The sequence below is a fragment of the Lates calcarifer genome, linkage group LG14 (genome assembly GCF_001640805.2).
Source record: "Lates calcarifer isolate ASB-BC8 linkage group LG14, TLL_Latcal_v3, whole genome shotgun sequence".
Classification (NCBI taxonomy): Eukaryota; Metazoa; Chordata; class Actinopteri; family Centropomidae; genus Lates; species Lates calcarifer.
This window is the reverse complement of record NC_066846.1, coordinates 12,791,954-12,814,752: the sequence shown is the minus strand read 5'-3', so window position 1 is coordinate 12,814,752 and position 22,799 is coordinate 12,791,954. Positions and strand designations below refer to the sequence as shown.

Sequence of the window (22,799 nt, the reverse complement as noted above, 5' to 3'; positions counted from 1 at the left end):
ATGTCCAAGGGTAATTAAACATGCCAACTAGAGGAGCCAAGTATCAAAGTACTGACTTTCTGATTAGTAGACAATTCAAAACAGCCTGAGGTGCACTTTAACCTGTGTTCTTTAACCTATAAGTCTGTCATAATTTAGTGGAGCTTAAGATGAATGCATATGAATCAAAGTCTCTATGTGCTAATGCACAAGCAAATCAAAGAAGGTTGTTTTTAAGGGTTTTGGAATAGTTTTGAAAGACGTACAAGGATTAACAAATAAAACCTTTATTCTAAAGAGGATACACATTACAAAAGGTTTAAAAGCATACAAAATAAGACATAATTCAAATAGAGTATTAATACTTTATCAAAAGTGCAGTGCAAACTAAAAGATCAAATGGACCTCTGTACAGAACCCCACTCATCAAATTCTAAGTACTGTAATGTAAAATGTGCATAATATTTTCAAAATAAAAGAATTTATATGACTGTAGTAACGTGCTATGTCTTTTTCAAGCAAATTAACTTATAAAGAGGAACAGCAAAAACAACATTTCAAGCTTTAAGACCAGAAAACTGAATAGAAGAGAGGAGAGAGGTGGTTATACATTTCAGCACACTTCTATACATTCTTTCTCATGAGAATGAATGGTCTTTCTCATGAGAATGACTTTTGTTCACAGGATGTGGTTACATTTCTCAAACCTGGAGAGGATGCCAGTGCTAATTCACAGTAACAACATTATACAGATATCACCTGTTGGTCGGATGATATCTAGGAAGCACCAGATTAAACATCTTCATGTTGAAAATGTGTTCATGCTAAAATCATCTCAATTCAACTTTAGTTTATTTATAGTACAAGAGATCCAAGAGTCTGAGAGCAAGCCCCCAATGTGATCTCAGACTTCTAGCTCTTAAGTTCCCAGGGACCTCTGTTCCCCAGTTCAGCTTCAAAACAACTAGATAAAAACAACAACCCTACCCCTAACCCCTAAAACCTTGACCCATTTGATAGTTTCCCTCAGGTGCAGGCCAATTATATTTAGAACCAACTGGCAGAGCTGGGGAACAGAAAACAAAAACCCATGTCATATTCAGTGAATACAGAGCTAAGGACATCTTCCTTAAATTCCCATTAGTGGAACCAGGTGGGCATCAGACCCTTGAGACAAAATAGGTTCTTTTGACTGAAGAAGATGTCATGGTCCACTATGTACCTTTTTGTATCTCAACCCAAACTGGAACTGGTCAGAAATGGAATATCATCTACATAAACATGTTTTTATTACTGTATAATCACCTTAAACTAATAACCGTTGTGCTTTTGTTTGGTGAGATTGAGTAAGTAATATCTATATAGGGAGCAGGTCCTCTCCCACGGAGTCCGCCATGTCTCTATAGCAGGAACGGACAAACCGAACTGAAAAGTGGCTCTATATAGGACGCCACAGCTTATTACAGATTAAAAACTAAATACAATATCTAAATATACAGTGTTTACCCCAGGGTGACTGTTAAAAACTGACAGACTTACTCATGATAATAATCACGATTTCTGATCAGGCAACAGATGGTTAGTTAATTAAAAAGTTTTTTTTTTCACTTCATTTCAACTTCCAGCTTGTGTTAAAAAGGGATAATGACAAAACTTCTGATTTTCTTGTAGAGAACCATGTATAACTAGAACAGCAAGTTTAAAACAGTGACTTCTCCCAAATTTTTAAGGTTTAAAAATATTGGCTGCTGAAACCTTTGACCATTTAACACATTTCGGTGGCTCGTGGCTACCAAGCACTTTTTTAACACCTGTAATGCTAACGTTTTTATACAAAAGCCACCCAAACTTCAATCCTAGACTTTTAGTTTCTTGCTTCTTTTGTCCAAATAAAAAAGGTGCCTTGTCATTTTTCCGTTAATCTCTGTTCAGCACAATCAAGGGCTCTGAGTCTTCTGGTAAATCTTCCAGGGTACTGCGACAGTTTTGAGCCAGGGCTGAGATGGTGAATCTACGCTGGGGCTTGGCACCTTTTGGACGAGACTGGGACTCAGACAAGCTCATCGAACGGACAAGATGTTTTTCCTCTGAAGCAGAGGGTGAAGGTGAGCTGGATAATTCTTTATTTGTCAAAAGAGCAGGACTGCTGTGATTGTGACTGCTTCTTTTGATTGGGGAGCCCAATGCTGGATTTTGTCTTGAGAAACGAGGTTTTGAATCTTTGCTCTGGGGTAAGCTGTCAGATTTTGGACAGCTGATGTTGGTTGAGGTAGTTGGATAAGTATTGTTGCCATGTGTGTGCGGGTTAAAGGGATTTAAGATCTCTGGTGAGGATTTGGAAGGACTTTTGTCAATCGTAGGCTGGCTGAGCTGGCACACAGCTGGACTCAGCTTAGATCTCAGGACATTCACCTCTTCATTTAGCCCATGGATGATCTTATCCCTGTCACAAAGGTTCGACTCCAGTTCCTTGATTTTTCTCAGATGCTCAGTGGTGGTATTTTCACTGTCGCCAGCCTGGTTTCTCAGGTGATTATCCTCTGAATTCCTGCGTGTTGTACCCTGTTCCTGGTCTGACTCTGGCAATTTTTTTCTCCCCACTGTGTGAATACAAAACAAATATATTAGCACTTTAAACTTAGTACTTCCTATGTCTCGTTCACATTAAATAAATAATCACTAGACTAATTGACAAATAAAGTACTCTCTAGTCTAGTTTTAGTCTTAGTCTAGGTTGGATTTCTGGTCACAAGCCTTTGCACATGCCACAGATTTTAAATTCAAATAAAAAGTACAATGCATTAACATTTTAACAAAGGCCTAAGCTTTGTTCTTTTACAACTTTACTATATTCTACATTCCACACATTACTGTGTCTAAGTATTTGGCTAAAGATGCAGGTAAAGTGATTTTTGTGATTTAGCAACTTCTGACAAAAAACAAACAAACAAAAACAATTTTCCATCTGCCCCTGAGGAGAGTGTCTTTGACTTACCACAGCTGCCATGTTTCTTGCATAAAAAGACACATGCCAATACACATGCAGATCCAAGAAACAGGGTCCCCATAATAGCAATGGCAGTGGTCACAGTGCAGGAGCTTGTGCACTCTGCTGAAATGATGATAAAGATCATATAAGAGAATGGTATATACTTCACAAGGACACACTGTTTAATTTGTTGTCAGAGTATTCAGAGCTGGTTTTTGCCCTGCACTGTTTTCTTTGACATTTAGAACAGATTCCGTGACTGAAATATAACAAATGTCAAATAAATGCAGGGAAATCAGACACAATCAAACACAAAACTTCATTTAATTATCTTAGAACGTGCATATATAAGCAAAATGCTTCACCAAATCACATAACAACATTTAGAATATGTTTAAATTTTAAAGAACGGTGAATGTTTACCTGGTATGTCAATCTTTGTTTCCCTGGTCCAGTTTATCTGAGAGAGGTGAACTCTGCATGTGACCCTGAAACAAAAATACATCTGAGCCTTAGTTTAGGTAGGTTTTATTTACAGATGTAGAATTTTCTGCAGGAAAAGATGACTGTATGTACACTTATGATAAAATAAATAAGATAAATGATCTCTCTTCTCTCTTATAAGTATGTTGGAGTATTTAACTTCAATCACACCTCTTGATAGAAGTCTGCACAGTCACTCTCCTTGTGACAGTGAAACATTCGCTGGAATCTTGCTCTCTCTTCTGGTCTTCAGTGCTGATGTTGATTCCCTGATCGTCAAAAAACTGAATCTCAGACTCTGGCGACCAGCAGTTCGCCTCACACTGCACGGTCACTTTATCATCTACACATGACACAACTGACAGTTTTGGCTCCAAGACTGCACCTGTAAAAATAAGAATTATGCAGGGTGAGACCTTCAACCTTTGCACCAATCTGTTCTTCAGCTCAGTGTTATTTTTGTAAGAGATCAAAACTCCTTACAAGTGGCCCAGTGGACTGTCCCTGTCCGATCATGTCTCTCCATCAATTGAATGCCGATCCGGGGTTAACTCTTGCTTTATCACAGTTTCTATCACTATCACCCTATTTGCCCTCTTTGTCTCCTCCAACAATAGCGTGGGTAGCGTTTCCACAGTTACTCCAGTTGTGACAAAGAACACTATTTCTTCTACCTGGGGAAAGCTATTAATAAGTACTGGTTTTTTAAAAAAGCCCTGTCCTCTTTCTATTTTGGCTGTACAGAATGGCAGGCAGAACTCCATATTGAAAGCGAGGCCTATAGGAAACCAGTCTAAACTACACCATTACATTGTGCAATCAACATGATGATGTGTTAAAACAACTTTAAAGTCCTTCTAAATTATTATAAGACATTAATTTGACTGGACGTACCCACAATGAGCTCCAGTGTTGCAATGACCTTGTGGTCCTTCCTCTGGATGATCTTGCATTGGTACTTTCCCGTGTCAGAGAGCTGCACGTCAGAGATCCTCAATGAGATGTTTCCATTTTTCACTTCGTTCATGATGAGGTTTGTCCTGTACTGGAAGATCGGGTTCTTCATCTCAAAGGTCTCACAGCCATCCCGGTACAGGAAGATGATGTTTGGTTTCAAACCCTCCTTGGACCATTCGACTGTTGGGATATCGCCGCTGACCGTGATGTTGCAGGGCAAAATGACAGTTTCGCCAGCAGATGCCAGGATCTTCTTGTATTCACTATTCTGTGAGGTTTCTCCTAAGAATTAAAAAAGAAACAAAACATGGTGGTACTGGGAGAAAAAAAATACTTGTTATTGTCAAATCACACAAAAAGACCAAATCCAAAGAGCTGAAGGTGTTGACCTGGCCTCCAAACTCCCCAGATCCTAATGTGATCGACTATTTGTGGGTTATACCATGGGACCCAAAGGATCCATGGCCAATGTCTTCGTGCCAAGGTTCCCCTTGTGTCCGTGCTGTAGCTGTTTTGGCAACACAAGGGGAACCTACACAATAATGGCTGATCGATTGATCTTATTCTTCTGTGCCATAGAACTCCACTGTTGTCCAAAAGCTAGCATTACTTCATCAATTGTATGAAAATAGTCCCCAACAATTGTACCATTTCTTCCTGTCTGAGTAACATTTACTCAAAATGACAGTGCCCAACTGTTCTGGGAAAATCCCGAGCCTTTTTTCAAATATGAAACTATATATTTGTGAGCTATTTTTAGTTTTATGTCCTAACCAGGAACCAAACCCTTTGGGCTGAGAGCCGGAAACAGGGTAGGAATGACAGGATTGTGTTGAAAAACAGATGTGAGACATTGCTAGCTTTGGTCTTTTCAAAGATAATCTAAGAGGGGCTGCTCATGGTAACCTACACATAATCATCACACCACTCAACAGCTCTCAACTCTACAGAACATTTCAGCTCAATGAGCTGAGAGTTAGACTTTTAATGTTGCAGTGTCACAGGTGTTGTGCTGTAAAATCCCTATACTGTGGCCAGTGGAGGAGGGGGCTGTTGCAATAGTGTTATGCTGTGTCATGTCAGTGTTTTGATTCCTCTTTTCCTTCAGAACCAGAGTATTATCGAAACGGATGTTGGATACAACCTACGCAAGCAATTGTACAGTTTTAGCCATGCTAGCAGCATGACTGTGGGGAAGTCGGTTTTGGTCTGTCCACCACTTTGGTACTTTGGTACCTTCCAATCCTACTGACTCATGCAATCCCTTCACTTTCCCTCTAGCGCCACCATCTGGTCAAATGTTAATCTGCCCCATGCCTTGGCTCATGGCCAAATACCTGAAAAAGCTGATGAAATTCCCTCCTGCCTCAGCTGTACTTTTTCTTTTTAATGCTAATTAGCAAATGTTAGCATGCTAAAAAGATAAACTAAGATGCTGAACCTTGTAAACATTATAATGACTTCACATTGGCAAGTTAGCAAGGTTGTGTACCGCTTAGCTCAAAGCAAGTATTTCGCCTGAGTACAGCCTCACAGAGCTGCTAGCACAGTCTTGTTGGCTGAGGCTCTAAAAGCACAAAAATACAGACTTTATTCAAAGCTTTAAGCACACTCGTCTTTTCATGAAATGCATCTTGCATCAAGGTACTTTGCAAGTTGTTTTTTTTAGCATTATTACTCTTTTGTACTCTGTAACATCACCCACACCAACACACAACACATTCATGTCACAACTGAGGAAGCCTTTCTTATGCAATGCCAGACAACACCCCATGCTGCAGCACATGAGCAGGACAGAAGTGGTTCATATGCAGTGACGCAGGACTTTCTTTGGACAAAACAATGCTGGGAATGCCCCAGATAAAGGTACTGATACTCCTTAAAATGTCAATCGTCAGACAACACATGACAAACAGTTGAAGATGTGAGAGGAATCCCAGCTAACTGGAAATGACAACTTAAGACAACATAAAGTGGTGAAACATTCATCACCTGACAGCAGTTCATTCTCTGACAAAGTGTGGATGAAATTTACAGTACATGCTTTCACTGTTTTGACGGGAAATTTTTGTGCTGATGGCATCAATTGATGATGCTGTGTCAGCTTTTTGTAGATCTCTGGCAGACGGCTTGAAAAACATACATACATATTTCTAGTCTTATTCTCTTCAAGCCTCTAGTGCCTGATTCTCTAAATCAATAGATAAACTGTTGCTTTTCACATCAGTGTCACAAAATAACTTGATCTTCTTCTGGCCTTTTGTAGAAAAACCAATGACCACTTTCCCACTTTAAAAAGAGAAATGGATTGAAGAGAATAGAAACATTAACATGTGTGGTAGTCCTGGTAGTAACAGTAACATAACAGTATCAACAGTAGTGGATAATGTCACATAAGCACATTTATTTATGTACTATATGTAAAGGACTGTTGTGCTTTTGAACCTGGGCCTTATTTTCCCGTGTTTTTGGGTGTGAATGATTGATAGAGACAAAAATCTATCAATAGAGGATGTGAATACTTCTTCCACCACTGAAAGTCACACACTGACACAAACAAACTAACCAATCAAGGCAGTGGTATTCCATCAACACCAGTGTTCTGCTCAGTAAAAGTCCTGCTTTTGCCAATGGAGTCTGGTACTGATATATAGTGATGTTTCTGGTTAAACAAAAATGATTTTCCTCTTTAACAAAAAGGTTTATCTCTGTAGGAATCTTATCTGTAATGTTGTCAAATACATGTCAAATAAATGACCCAAGAGCATGAAAAGCTGTTCAAATCAACTCCACCTCAGCCAGCTGCAGCATTAAGAAGCTGCTTGCACATTCATGCGTCAGCAATAATAAGCTACTTATATGATGCAACACAGAAGCCACTGTTCTTTTGTTTTTTTTTTTTTGGTTTCAATATCATACATATGTTTACTTAGATACCAGGGCTGCTATTAATTAACAATAACTCTGCCAATATTTTTTTGAAAATGAATCATTTAGTCTATGAAATGTTAGAAAATACTGAAAAATGCTGATACACATTGTCACATATGACACAGATAAGCAGCAAATTGTCTCATCTGAAAAGCTGGAACCACTGATTTTAAATGTAGGATATTTTTACATTTTACTCAAGTAAAGGCTCTATTGTGTTTATAATGTATTAATGGACTAACAACATTTGTAATATTAAGTAAAACATGAGCTGAAGGAATCTTTCCCAATATTGTTGTTACAGCAGTAGTTTTATTATTACCAGACGCATTAGCTGTAAACTTTTACAACCAAAGAAATCCATTAGCTGAGTGGTGAATAAAATCAGAAACAAACAAAACAATGATTCATTTTTTAAAAACACTGACGAGGCAAGATGAGCCTAAACTTCAGTGACTCATTTAAAACTGGTGCATACTTCTAGCTATAAAATGAGAGTTATTTAATGGAGGAAGTTGGAGTTTATGTATATATGTGCTGAGTAGTGCTGCTGTTTTACGCAATATTCATAGGGACTTTCTCACTTTTAAAAATGAGCTTAAACGCAGCAGCGCTGTCATATTTGTGTTTTTACTTGACTGTAATTATCAGTTCAGTAATCTCATATCACTGTAAACTACAGCAGCGTGCATTCACGTCTGGACTTCGTCATTACGAGGAAACGTTACTGTAGTAGACCGACGAGACGGGAATCGCAGCGCTTCAGAACTCGTATGAGAATCCTCTGATTTTAAGGGTTTCTTCAGTATCAAAGTAATTCATTGGCAGACGTCAATACATGAAGTGGTAGACAGCAAAAAGCAACTTTTAGTGGCTAATTCGGCTTAATCAATTATTCCAAAATGTGAATACATTTAGGCTAAAGGGGGGAAAAAAAGGCGAGCTGAAGTTGAAGGCCCAAGTGTACCTCATCGAATCCCTGGTAGAGGTTTACACCTGTATATGACGTGATGGCCTTAAATATTTAATGAAACATTTTCTGAAATACAGTTATATTATTATATTGATATTCAAGCTTATATTAATTTGAAGGCCCCAAAAGGCCTCTCTCCTAATAATATGCATCAATACTGTTGACCTTTTCCGTTTTCTCCATGAACGCATGAAACAGGGAAGTCACTTTTAGGAGATCAGGTGGTTTATTTTAGTGAATGTTATGCGCTTCTGTAGCATGGTGAACAGTTCTTATTTTCCAGTGCGCTCTGTAAATAAACGGACTTGATTTGTTTGTGAAGCCTGAGCCTGTTTATCTAGTCTCAATGTTGTGAAATGAAATTAATCATATCTGATGTTGTATTGAGTCCTTCGGTTTATAGGACATTTACTGAATGTGTATAGTTGTTATAGTCTGATTATAGTGGTGTTTCTTTCTATCATAACACTGAGTGTAAACCTGCGCTGCCTGCAGGGAAAATATCAGGCGCGTTTTAAAGTGTGTTAGTGAATCATCAGTATTATCAGAGGTGTCCATCAGCAAATATGCGTCATGGGCAGTGACATTTGAGGAGAATGCAATTTATTCTCTGCCTGATGATTTTACAAGAAGCAGCAGCTGCACACACGCAGCTCTGCTTTGGTTTGGTCAAAAAAAATTTGCATGTACGCTCATAGATGTGTTTCCTTCCTGCGCCATTCACAGCCACAGGACCGAGCCGATGGTGGTTAAACCTCTGAATTCAACATTTTAAAATCACAGCTGTCCAGCTGTAATAAAACGCTGTTTGCTGGATTTTCACAGCAGCGAAAGAAAAATCAGATGAAACGACGAAAAAGCGTCAAAATGTGACTTTAACTGGCGCAACATTTGACCGCAGATGAGGCTGTTCAGCCGCAATAAACCGCTTTGCAACTTAAATATTCACCTCTAATCTAATCTATAGTAACACATATTAAAACATGTCATACATACCCGGACATGGCAGCAGAGCAGCGACCAGGAACAAAAAGAAACGAGGCGACGAGAAAACAAACAAAACTGATCTGTTATCAGCTCGAAACAAGTCTGAAAGTTTAAGAACTGGTTTCATGTTTCCTGAGAGTCTGAGTCTGAGTCTGACTGCGGATCTGCAAATACTTCTTTTATCTCGCAGGAAAAATCCCCGGTCCCTACGTTTACGGCTGTTGGAGAGTTTTTAACACCGCCTCCAAGCACGTGAGATGATGCGTTCACTGTCAGACAGTCAAACAGTGACCCACAAATCAAACAGGTAAAACACCTGCAAGCTTTAAACAAGCTCGATAACACAGGCCTATTACACCTGCAGTAATCAGTGGATTAAACGATGAGTCGATGACAGAAAAAGCTTTGGTTTATCTGACGTTTAAAACTCAGCAGCAGATGTAACACTGCACACACAAGGGGGCGCTCTTTATCTAGCTTACACCAGCCTCCTGGAACAGGACGACATTAAATACACTTACATACAGAACCGTATATACATAATTCATTTAATTAAAAAAGGTCATTTTTAAATGAAAATGACGGTGAAATCTAATGTGAACAGGATGTTAGAACCAACACATCTTCATTAATGTGCGGCCATGTTGGATCAGACAGAAGTTCGAGCAGCTGAGTGATGCTCTTATTTTTAAACTGATGGACTGAACAGTTATTTTATTTTGGAAACATTTCCGGTGCTGTAGCTTCATTAACAAAACAAAAACACATCTTATATCAGATTATTATGATAATTTCCTGCAGCGTATTAAAAAAGGAATTACTGTTTATTATTAGTTATTATACCGCTTTTTAAAACTCACTTTAACTGAGAGCAGAAAATAATCTTTAGCCAGAATGAAATACTTCAGTTATCTCCTTTACATTCCCCTGACACTAACACAAATAAAAGCAGTGGAACAAACACAGCGACAGGCTCATGTTAACATTTACACACTGATTAAATAAAGGATGAATGACTAACGGTGAAATGAGGAGGATGTTACAGCTGCAAACATCAGGGTTTCATTTTAAACTGTCGCCTGACGGAATCAAGGCGCGAAAATCTTCATTTTCTATCGAAGTTATTTTCATTATTTTCTCAAAAGAAACAGCTCAGTCTCTCAAACACAAAGTAAATGAAGCTTCCCGGCTCCAAACGAACCGGAGCTTGTTAATGACGGAGATGTAATAACTGCGTCCAATGTAAAATTATTCGGTTAGGTTAGGTTAGCTTAGTTCGGTGTCGCGTGCGTGTGTTCAGTGACCATGGCGACCGGGCGGGTTGTTAAGGAGACAGGGCAGATTTAAGTCATGAAAAAAGAAAAAGGGTCCAGTTGGACTGATCTGAGATCTGCTTCATCTTGAGACTCAGCAGTAGAGGTCTTGTTGTTTATGCTGGTTCATACTTTTTAGGCTTTAAAGTCATTTAAAGTCATTTATTTGACAGATGTGGTTTAGATTGTAGCATTATATTATGTTGGTTTCCGGAAAAAGAAAAACACGGTCGTGCACGTAATAAATCTCCTTATTATTGAGGCCAAATGTCAGATCTAGAAATGTAACTTTGCACATGAACCGGCTGTTGTCTGATATATGACATCAAACACCCTCAAGACCACAGGTTTCAACCACAGTAAAAGGAGAGGTGAGCACCCCGAGCTTTTGTTGAATGGAGAAATGCCTGACTGTATCAGCGCATGTGCTGATATGTGTGGACAGCTATTAAAAAGTGGTTTTGTTGCATATGCATGGGTTTTGATGGTAGAATTTCTCATCAGCGACCACGCTGGATGTTAGAGTGTTGTGAGGAAGTCAGATGACCTTCTGTCAAAGGAGACCCATGCAGTTAAAAACATATAACAAAAATGTCGAAGTACTGATTTTATATTAGGAGGAAAATATAATTAATCATCTGTCCGTTAGATTTTTGTTTTGCTTTTCAAATTGTGTTTTAAGAAAATGAAGTTGAATGTGTTTTTAATGCCTGAAGAAGAATAAAAACACGCATCATAATTCATGCATTAAAGGGCCACAGCCCAACCTGATAATCAGACTGCAGGCACAGCATCTGTTTTGATTCTCCGTTGCTATGACGACAGAAGGTGGAGTATGTTATTGGCTGATTCTGTTTACACACAGTCTGTTGTAGTGTTGCATTTAAATTCTGAAACTTCCTCCTCCAGCTTCTCACAGTGAGCTGCTGGGGTCCCAGTCCTCCCGATAGTAACTGAGTCAGGTCCACGTTTTTTCTGTTCTGACCTTAAACTGCCTGTTGAACTGAGGTCGGGGTGTTTAATGGAAAACCAGCTTTTTATGGAATTTATTTGTTTATTTTATTTATTTGTACGGGGGTAAAAACTTGAAGTATCAGGGAATGGAAACACTTTTCTCACTATGACTACAATCAGTCTTTTGATGCTGCTGTTTTCTTAACACACACATGCACGTCTAATAATAACCTGCAGCATGTGTGGGTGATAAAATGTGTGGGTGGTAAAATTTCATTCGGACAGGGGCGGCAATACACCCTCAGACTCAAACCAACTGTGATTGAAGCCTGTACCACATTCACTGTCTCTACAGGCTGAGAAACCACAGTCAGGAAATACCTGACTGACATCAACACTGGTCAGTGGAGAGACAAACACGTTGCCATTTTGAATTATTGTTTGTGCTTAGTTGTATGTTTGCTTTGCTGCACATGTCAGTTCTTGGCGATGATGTTGGCTTTTGAAGAGCACAGATTCAGAATTCACCTCCTGCAGTAAGAGTTAAGATACTAAATAATGAAACCTCTTGGCTGCTGGACAACAGCCTGTTTAGTCATGAGCTCTGTACAATTGGCTGTGGCCGTGCAGGGAGGGGAAATTTGTCATCACCTTGGCTCTGTGTGTTGGTCGAGGCAGCCTCTTAACAAAGTGGCTTTTGTGCTTAAATCCATTTGTACATGAGAGAAAACCTAATGAGTTTGTTCTTGTGTAACACAGATACATTCCATTAAAATGAATATCATTTCCCCTCTCTGTCTGGTTATATAAAGCTGTAGAGATTGTTGTTTGTTTACATTTTGTCACAGAAATCAGGCCTCACCTGTCTCAGCAGGACGTCACGTCTCTTGGTTCAGGCCGTGGTTTTCTCCCGCCTCTAACAATCAAACAAAACAACAAAATTAATCAGACATTTTCTAAGTTTGTAGCTTTAGGGAAGTAACGCTTCTAAAACTGCAGTGAGTTGTTTTAAAAAAAGGAACCTATAACATTTGCCTCTGAAGTAGCAGAAGCACTGGAGACACTCATGCGTCAAAACTGTGGAAGTGTGTTTTAGAGAAACGCAGCTTCTGCAGGATCAGCACCACTGGAGATCATGTCTGAAGATCAGTACACACATCACTTTATTTCAGCCTTTAGCTTTAAAAACCTGAAACCTACTACTACTACTTCAAACTACCTCACATGCTAAGTTCATGATCATCAGTGGAAACATGGAGAACGACGGTGTATTGCAGCTTTAAAGGGATTTCAGCTCGTTAAAAGGACTGGGTGGTCTCTGAACACTGGGATGACTGTAACAGTCAAGTCATTGTGTTTAAATCTTTTCTTCAACTTGTAAATATTCATAAAGCCACTTAAATACAGTGTTTCATAGTTGACACACTGAAGCAAATGGACTGTTTTGTGTAAATGATTAAACATGAAAAACACAGTGTTACGTGTTACGACTGTCCCCGGTGTGTCAGGTTACACTGATCTCTGAAAAACTGCTAAATCAGCAAATAAGAAACATGAAATGAAACCAACCAGGTGCTGAACAAACTGAAACAATGTCACCATGTGTGTGTGTCCCTCCTTTTTATTACTCATTCCTTTTTTAGGAGGAAGTGATTGAAGCACTCTTACAGCATGGAACAGACTTAGTTCAGGATGCAGATTGTTGTACAGTCACCTGTTCTACATCCTGAGACAGTAAATAATAAAGTCTCATGAGACCAGAGGAGCTCGGTGTGTTGGTGTAATTTGTGCAGAGATGATGGCTACACTGACACAATCCGCCCACGCCTAAAGCCGAGTAGATTTCCGGCCACAGACACGTAAGGAAACACACACTTCAACGTCTTTAAACCCAGCCTGGACTCCAGCCTCGGTTTCAAGTCAGACTTAACGGCCAAATGTCATATCAATAAGTGTGAATTCACAGGTGAGAAAGCACGTTTTACTGCTTTCAGTGAGGAGTTTGAACTACACATCTTTATACAGATCTTTAAACGCTGTTCATCTAATCTAAAGCTCACATGTTGTTCTCTGCGTCAACAGCTGAGGTGAAGATGACACACCTGTATCAGATGTGTTTTAGGGTGAAGATAATGGAGAGAGGGTGGTAGACGTCTGTGTTTAACCATATCTTCTCCTTCCTGTGCATGTTGGTGTTGTTTTATGAGTGTGTGGTGAGTGTGTGGTGAGTGAACCACAGAGCTTTGTGGTTTGTGTCTTCTACCCTGAAAAGCAAAGGAAAGGCCAAACAGAGAAACAGTTCCTGAACTTTATCTACCTCACTGATTATCACAATTTTTCTGTAATACAAACTGCACATTTATGTTTATTACAGAGTTTATACCTTATTTAGATGGTTTTTATACATGTGTATAATTTATTTTTAAGGGTGTTTTTTCGTTTATATTCTATTTGTAAACTGTTTTAAAATTCGTAAATATTGTTTGTGCAATTCTTATTTCTATTTACAGATTTTGTCTATTTAATGAATTAATTTATAAGGCAAAGGCCTATATATTTGTCTATATAATAGCCTTTTTCCTCCTCGCTCGGCTATAGACAATGTGATTAACATTAACAGGCTTTTTAAAATAATTATTAATAAAAACCTGTTAGTTCATGGGACATTCAGTCACTCAGTGTGGTGTTTGCACTGAGGAGCACAGAATTCACCTCTAACAGTAAAAGTCAGTCATATTATTAAACACATGGTGTCAGTAATATGAAGCGCTTCTAACTCTGCGCTAAGTCTTAATGGAAATTGTTTGTGTGTTTTCTATTATTAGTTAACATTTCAAACAAACACACGTGCCGAGTCTTTTCAAATGCCTGGGTGTCTGTTGTTGCAAATTGTTTCTGTCCACACTTCATTGTCTTACACTCGAGCAAACATTTAGGAAAACAGGGCACGAGCTTTCCTGCAAAGCCACACCTGTGAAAATTCTCCTCCTCTAACCTTTTCAACCGCACTGTTTCTCACCAGGACTGTTCTCTGTGAGTAAAGCTCATTTATCATTTAGTCTTATTTTCACTGAACCTAAACCAGAGTCCACAGGCCTGTTTTATTAAATGACTCAGAAACTGCGTTAAAGAAAAGAAGAACTTATTTTCTGACTCATGCGTTTTGCAAAGATTGAACTGATCTGGGATCTGATTTGCAATACCACCAAATCGACTAATCGGGGATAAGACAGGGGTCGTATGATGAACAGTGGTCCTGTCCAGCCCAGAGCTCTAATGCTGCATTTCTGGAACATGGATCTAGCTCATTTCAGGCTGGGGGGTGGCGGTGCAGAATCGCTCGTGATTCAACAGATTCACTGTGCACATCAGTCAAATCATATTCCTCATTTCACCGTTTCCCACTGTTTGAGTTGAAATGTGTTTGTGTGACACCTCAAAGAAACAGTCTGAGACACAGAGAACTTTCAATTCACTAGTTTCATTTTGGAAATCAGCTGTGTCATTATCGATGTTTGTGAGAAACAGATTCAAACATCAGGTTTGTCTCATCTTGAATAAATGTTATCACTGAGGCCTGTGTAGAACCACTGATATTTACAAACTGTCCCCTGACAAATGAAGTTCGTGTTATAACGGTGACACACGGTGACACCACTCCTCTGTTTCCAGAACTCTGCATTGTGATCATAGTTGAGTTTATTGTGAAACTCAGGGTGTGAACCTGATGGCGTGACGCCGCGTGCCAAAACAAAGCACTTTTCAGGTGTACATTTATTACTCACTGTACTACCTCCTACTCTGCTCCTGCGCTCCAACATCACTGACACTTAAAATACCAGACTGATCACACTCTGATCAACAGTGTATGACTCATGCAGAGCAGGACAGACCGTGTAGACATAAGACTGCATAACCAGGTAAAGTGTATCTGTCACATCACTCATCCTCCTCCTGGGAAGTGATGGAGGGTCAGACAGTGGGGGCCGGTAGTCTCCCGATGGAGCGAGCAAATAAAAGCGCTCAGCAGCGACGTAATCTTCACACGAGGATCGACGATGGACGCGGCTCAACTGTTATTTGCAGCGAGTCTCTTCTCCGCCGTGACATTTGGTTTTGGAGCGTATGTCCAAGTCGTTCTAGGAGACTCGTTCACAGTCCCCTTCACCGAAAACTGCACAGAGGAACCGGCCAGACTGGATCTCCGTATCGGACAGAACAGCGTCCTGCCGGTGTCTGTCCGAGATGAGCAGGGAGTGTGGAGACCAGCTGCAGGTTTCACAGACAGAGTTCATCCAAACTCCTCTGTTCACTTCAGTCACGCGCTTCTCAACGACACTGGAAGAGGATACGAGTTAACCTGCGGCAGCCGCGTGGAGATTATCCAGGTGGATGTGGTTGAAGCGGTGGAGACACCAGTCAGAGAGGGACGCTCCGTCACACTCAGGTGTAACTTCTCGGTGGACTCACCTGTGGAGTCTGTGTGGTGGGAGAAGAACAGAGCGCGCGCGCGCTGCAGAATTGCTCCGTCAGTGAAACCAGGCACGCGACTGGATTCAGACAGTTCTCTGTGACTCTGGAGAAAGCTGGGCCGCAGGATGCAGGTGTTTACTTCTGTTATGGCCTCGTTAACGGCTTCAAAGAGAGAGGTGACCCTGCAGCTGAGAGACTGACGGTGACCAAAGCGAGTCCGGATCAGACCACCACAGCCCCGCAGCCTGTCCGCGTGAGTATCCTCTGTTCTAAAACAAGTTATTACAGACACAACGACTGGAACGGGACTGAAGCCGAATTAAACTAATGTCTCCTCTCTCTGTAGACCACTCAGAAAGACCCTGAGCACAAAGGACCGGAGGTCTGGATCATAGTCTGGATCATAGCGGTCATATTTGTATTTGTGATCATTATCATTTCACTTGTTGTCTGGAGGCTGAGACGCCGCTGCCACCGGTCCAACATCGTGTATTAACTTTATGTATTAAGGTGTAATAACTTTAAAAAAAAAAAAGAAAATATATCTGACTTCGCTGTAAATAAATATTAAATGAAATATAGTAAATCTGTCATTGCTTTCAGTTTGTAAATATTTTAGTTTTTACTTTCCTACTGTTCTTTAGGCTAAATTCCACCGTTTGTGTTGAAATGTTTTTGCATTTCTTACTAAACCATGTTCTTGACTTTCTTTGCTTTACAATAACTTTTATTACCTTCTACCAGTGTCTGTGCAATTATTATTTGACAAATGTGCAAATATTTAGACACATTGTAACACTGAAACAAACACACACAGCGAAAAACTGCATTGTGTGTGACTCATCATCCTGCAAGATAGACAGCAATGTGGGAACACCGGGTGCCATGGCAACCAGGGACATAATGCTCATGTAAACAGCCTCAGGGAGCCGCAGAGGAGACAGACTGAGACCTGGTCACAAGTCTGTGTGAATGCACTTCCTGCCACAGAGCATGGAGGAGTGTGGCAGTGAGCTGTGTGTGTGTGTGTGTGTGTGTGTGTGTGTGTGTGTATTGTGGGGTGGGTTAGGCTGTGGAAGGTCATGGCGCTGCCTGCAACGCTCCTGCTGCAGAATCCTGCAGATCTCTGTCGAAAATCCAAGGAAAAGCACCGACTGCTTATTTACAGTAACAGAGGAAGTAACCAGACTTCATTTAGGCTGTTTTTGTTCATTAGGGAAGGCTGGTTGTGAGGTGGAAAGTTTAGGGAAAATGTTTCTTTTTATCCTTTGGAAAGAATCTTTCACTCATTGTTTAAGTCTGTTGTGATTTTCATGTCAAAGTATGAATCTGTTTTGTCAACGCTCTGGTTTCAGATCACATTTTATAGATAAGCTACTCTACTTACTTACAACTAACCATACAGTCCTGAGCGACGAGCACAGAATTCACCTCTGACAGTAAGAGTCAGGATGTGACCATATTATTAAAGACAGCAAACATCACCTCACCATAACAAAGACATTAAGTCTTGATGGAAACAGTTTGAGTGCAGTGACAGGTGGATGTTTGCAGCCGCAGGTCATAATAAGTCAGTAAGTTAAACTGTTTACAATAGAACAGTAATCACGCTTACAAACACAACACACTTTGAACTTGAAAAGATAAAATAAAATAAATACGTGGACGCAGGTGATTAATGACAGAGTCAAATTCCTTGTGTGTGTTATCAAACTTGGCCAGTAAGAAGACAAAACCTTGAACCATCCTGGTTTCCTCTTCTTCCTCCAACCATCATGTCCATGTTGGAAACCATCCAGTGACAGAGAAGGAGAGTGAGTCCTTCTCCTGCAGAGAGGAAAGTCCAGCAGAGCAGAACTGGTTCTGAGCTGAGCCGGGACTCAAATTCCACAGGTTTTGTCTCGTAAAACAAACCGGACTGAAAGCATGGCCACTGTAAGTGACAGAGGTAAAGAACCTGGTCTCATCAAACAGACCGAAACTCTACCGGGGTCATTTCAGGACACGGCGCTCAGACCTTCACCAGCAGCCTCCAATGCTGTCTGTTCAACCACACCCAGCCACATGACACAGACACAGGTCCTGACCAAACAGGTGAAGGTAGAGTCAGAGATGCACGTTCTCTGAAAATGTGTGACAGCATGTCCCAAACTGAGGGACATAATGCTCATGCTGTTTGTGTGTGTTTTGTGTGTGGGTGTGTGTCTGCAGAGTTCCCCACTGTCACAGTGTCCTGGCTGCCATGTTCACAGGTTTCTGTTGTGGTGTGTCTGCTGATACTGAGGCATCTTTTGATAGAGCTCACAGCTCAGTCATCTAAACACAGCTTTAACAAAACAACACGCAGGTTATTTTTACACAGTGGGCTCTGTTTAAAAGGAAAGAATGAAGCACAATCCCTCGAAAGAAAAAACAATCAGGGCACACTTTGACGTGCTGTCTCACTGTGGAGTAATAATGCTTGGAACACCTGGGTGCTGCTGCAAATTTCTGCACACACTTCATTGTCTTACACTCGGGGCAAACATTTAGGAAAACAGGGCATTGGCACGAGCCTTCCTGCAAAGCCACCTGCATTCTGTCCTGCACACGTTTCACCAGGACTCTCCCTGTGAGTAAAAATACTCAAGAGTCTTTTATGATTTAGTCTTATTTTCACTGAACCTAAACCAGAGACACTGTCAACTGTGTCACTAAACTATTGAACATAAGAGCAGGATTGTTGAAATCATGTTTCATGCTTTCAGATTAGACATTACAGCAGCATATACAGAGAACAACAACAACAACCACCATTCAGCTCTAAACCAGCTCTGTCTTTACTAATCCAAATGGTTTTTTGAATATTCGGGCTCTGTGCGCGGCTCTAAACTAATTCCCCAGGATTTTCTTCCCCATGTTGAATGAATTAAGGGAACAATCAGCGGACACTAACAGCTGGAGGAGAGTCCCTGCAAACACTTCCTCCAAAATGTAAAAATGCACAGACAGACATCATTTGGACTGTCTCACATGAGGATGATCAAATTAACATCTTCACTTTAAGTTATAGTCGACAGACATATTTGACCTCTATCTATATATCTGTATATCAGCTTTGTAACGCCGCGAGCCGCGGGTGGGAGAATCCACCGGCCGGAACCGGCCCACCGGGAGAAAGCCCGAACTTCCCGACGGCCAGTCTTTTTAAAAGACTTTAAAAGGCTTTAAAAAATTAATTATTAATCATTACTTGTTATTATTAAACTCTCAGTCTGGGTCAAAGACTGAGAGTTGGTTTCAACAGTTTCCCTCGGGATAAATAAAGTTTCTTGAATCTTGAAAGGATTTTATAATGAAAATCATCGTGGCTTTGCAGCTGCGACGGGAAACATATAGTGCAGTAACAGAAAAGAGATAAACTACCCAGATGTGTGTAACTACGGCCACACACATACACACCCACATACACACAGGGTCAACCAAGTCAGCAGCAAGAGGAAGTCCCAATCCTTCTCAGGAAAAAAAACTGGCTCGACACCGTTTACTTCCTGTGCATCTGTAGATAAAGTTGATGGTGTAACTACTGCCAGCCGCCCACCTACCCCTCACAGTAAATCCCCATCAGAGCCACAGTCACTTCCGTACTTAGTCACAATAAATTCTCAGCCTGACTTTGATCACTGGAAATGATTTCTAGTGTTTCTATTCTAGTCAGTGTGATCACATTGTTCGACAGCCGTGACACCACAAAACACAACACAACCTCGACGAGTCTCCTTCAGTAACAGATCAGATGTCGTCTGAACCAGTCCTTCACCAAACTAACATTATAAGTGATGTATAAAATCAGATCTGACCTGTCTCCGCAGGCCGCGTCCATCCCTGGGTTCAGCTGTGGCTGGTATCTCCCACATCTGATAGAATATAAATCAAAAATCTGATGAGTTACGGTTATGAAACTGTGATGAACATGAATGAACTCTGTCTATTCACACACACCAAACTGTTTAATGTGTTCTGTTCTTGTTTAAAATACTTATTTATTTTACGTTTATTACAGTAAAGCGCCTGTGAATAAAAACAAATTAAATAAGACCTGGAATATTTGACAATATGGCGACATATGGTACAGATGATACAGCATACAATGTATGAAGCGTTAGCATATAATGATAAATCAAATTCTTGTCACTGGTCACTCATTGTGATTTTTACAGGTCGTTTTTAAAAATATATTATTATAATTACAGATTATTATTTGGGGAATCATCTTCTTTTGCGTTTAGTTTTAGGATGAAGACCTGGGTTAAGTCTATAAAAGTATATAAGTCTGTGACATTCATTTTTAATTAGGCCTAAATACGGATATCAGAAAAACAAAACACAACATCTAGAATTTGAGCTATAAATAGAGGGAACATGCACCGGGGAAGGACGGAGGCCGCAGGAGGCCGCAGGAGGCCGCAGGAGGCTCTGCGCGGCCTCCAAGGGAAACAAACTTAGGACGGAGCGAGTGAAGAGAACATTACGTTGTATCCGGCTCACGACTGTCACGGAAAAATGTTAATTTTTAAAACAACAATAAATATAGAAATGATATGAAAACATACTGTAAATATGCTGCATATTGCACAGTGAGTAAAAATGCACTTCACGGATTATAATCAGTTACTGGACTAAGTCCATGAAAAGAAAAGGTGAGCTTTCTCACTATTACTAATCATTTAAACTGATACTGGCAGATAAGTGACAGATGAGTCTGATTGTGGTTCTGCTCGAGGTTTCTAGACCTGCTCTTTATCAAAACTTCCTTGAGATAACGTCCTGTTGTGATTTGGTGCTGTATATACAACTGAACTGAATTAACGAAGACTGGTAAATAATAGTGATTTTATACTTTACACTGATTTATCACTGCCACCTTCAACATTTGCACTCTACACTTTAAGTCTTTTCTTTTTATTATAATTGTCCTTTAGCACCAGTGTACCAAGACATATTCCTTCAAACTTGGCAATAAAGTCTGATTCTGATTTATATTTCCCATTATTATTATTATACATGCGTACATACGCCAGCTGTATCATATTTACTACTGAGTTTCTCAGACATCTGTCTCTTAAAGATGATCAGTACTTTCCTGAAATCCCGTTGTGTCTCTTACTTTGAATAAGCAGAAGAGTTTATGTAATATTGACATATTGTTAACATTATTTATGCAAATTATTCCTTTTGTCAAAACGTCAAATAAATATTTCGGCTATGTTTTGACAGGTCAGTCTATTTATTTATTCATTATAATTAGTATTATGTATTTCATTGCGGTTTATTACTACATCATTGATTTGAAGTCCAGTACATGCAGCAGCAACAGACGGTGATAAAGTTCTGTGGGTGAGTTTCTTTCTTGTTTCCTCCTCGATGGATTCATTCATTAGACTCTTTCTAGAAATGAGTTGGTTTCTGCTCGCGGACACGTGCGGAAGTCAAAGGTAATTTCCCCTGCAGTGTCACTGCTGTTTGTACCCACGGTGTTTGTGTTACCGGTTAAATCAGCTGTGAGACGTTAATTCAGACGAACGAGCGGTGACAAGCCTGTGTTTGAAAGCAGCGCAACACCAGAGGGCGCTGTTCTACTGCACTGTAGAGGAAGACATTGAGTTACACTGCGGTCAGTGGCGCCATCTCATGGGCTTGATCGCAACATAATGTATTTAGATATAACACTGATGCTAATACAACACAGTCCCACTGTTGTGTAATCAGACATCCTCCTCTGGATCCTTACATACACTGTCACTGCTGATTTACACCACAAACCGCTTCTTGTTCATGTGGTTTAACATAACGAGCTGTGAACTAAGATTACAAGCGGACACTTCTGTGTTTACGACCAAGAAGAATTTCTATAGTTTAAAAAGCAGTTAGAGTATTACTTCCTGAATGAGACGAGGAGACGACAGAGAAGTTTATCTGTCCCTGTGTCTCTCTGTTTTATAGAGTTCATTTCATTTCTAGGTAACAACAGAGAAAGATATGTAAAAAAGCCAAATGATAACTCTGGATATAATAATTACCTTGTTTGTCTTCAGTCTTTCAGGAACGGACCGAACACAGGACAAAAGCGTCGGTTGCTTTGGTGGAATGACAGGAAACAATGTTAAGGAAGAGCGTTTCCCTTTCTCTTGTGCTTTTACACAGACTGCGCCTGTCAGTAGAAACAGGAAGGGAAGGTTGTTCCTGCAGTCAGCTGAATAATGCTGGACAACTCTGTTTCAAAGTGGTCTCTTCCAGTTAGTTGACATTCCTCTAACATGTCAGGGCCAGTCTGTGCTGTCACCTGTGGCCAACCTGTCATTGCCATCTGAACGTACCAGACCTGACGAAAAGAAAATCCTGAAACTGAACATTTTCATCCTAACAACGTGTAAAAAGCAGTGATTTTAAAGTCAGTGAAGCTAATAGAGGCCCTGAGACACAGCTTCTCTCATTGTTATGGACCAATGACATTATAATACAGAGCGATGCTGCACAAGGCTCGTTAGAAGAAGTTACTGAAGCTCTCGGCTCAGTTTGGGGTGTTGACCGCTTCCATTGGAAACATAAAGTTGCACAAGCAGCAGCAGAGCAACAGTAACCAGGACATTGCCATTTTACAGCAGCAGTTAAGGTGAGTTAACCACAGCCTGAACCAAGAGTCGGGTGGCGTCCTATAGAGACAGGCAAGGTCAAACAAACAGCAATTATTATCAGAGAAATCTATGGCAGAAACCTGTAA

General features: G+C 40.3%; 1 protein-coding gene across 3 annotated transcripts; it reads right to left on the bottom strand.

Annotated features, from left to right (window-relative positions):
- Positions 1 to 250: 250 nt before the first annotated feature.
- LOC108902083 (uncharacterized) lies at positions 251 to 22,533 on the bottom strand. 3 transcript variants are annotated; one of them, XM_018703806.2, is made up of 8 exons: positions 22,099 to 22,533; positions 19,879 to 19,935; positions 12,429 to 12,482; positions 4,346 to 4,690; positions 3,623 to 3,836; positions 3,392 to 3,456; positions 2,975 to 3,091; positions 251 to 2,579 (listed from the first exon to the last, which is right to left on the bottom strand). In XM_018703806.2, the coding sequence occupies exons 4-8, from the start codon at positions 4,515 to 4,517 to the stop codon at positions 1,897 to 1,899; spliced, it is 1,251 nt and encodes a 416-aa protein (XP_018559322.1). In that variant the 5' UTR covers positions 4,518 to 4,690; positions 12,429 to 12,482; positions 19,879 to 19,935; positions 22,099 to 22,533; the 3' UTR covers positions 251 to 1,896. The 3 variants fall into 3 exon arrangements, with proteins under 3 accessions (XP_018559322.1, XP_018559321.1, XP_018559320.1); XM_018703805.2 differs by lacking the exons at positions 12,429 to 12,482; positions 19,879 to 19,935; positions 22,099 to 22,533 and adding an exon at positions 9,309 to 9,574 and having other exon boundaries at positions 2,975 to 3,088; XM_018703804.2 differs by lacking the exons at positions 12,429 to 12,482; positions 19,879 to 19,935; positions 22,099 to 22,533 and adding an exon at positions 9,309 to 9,573.
- Positions 22,534 to 22,799: the final 266 nt, after the last annotated feature.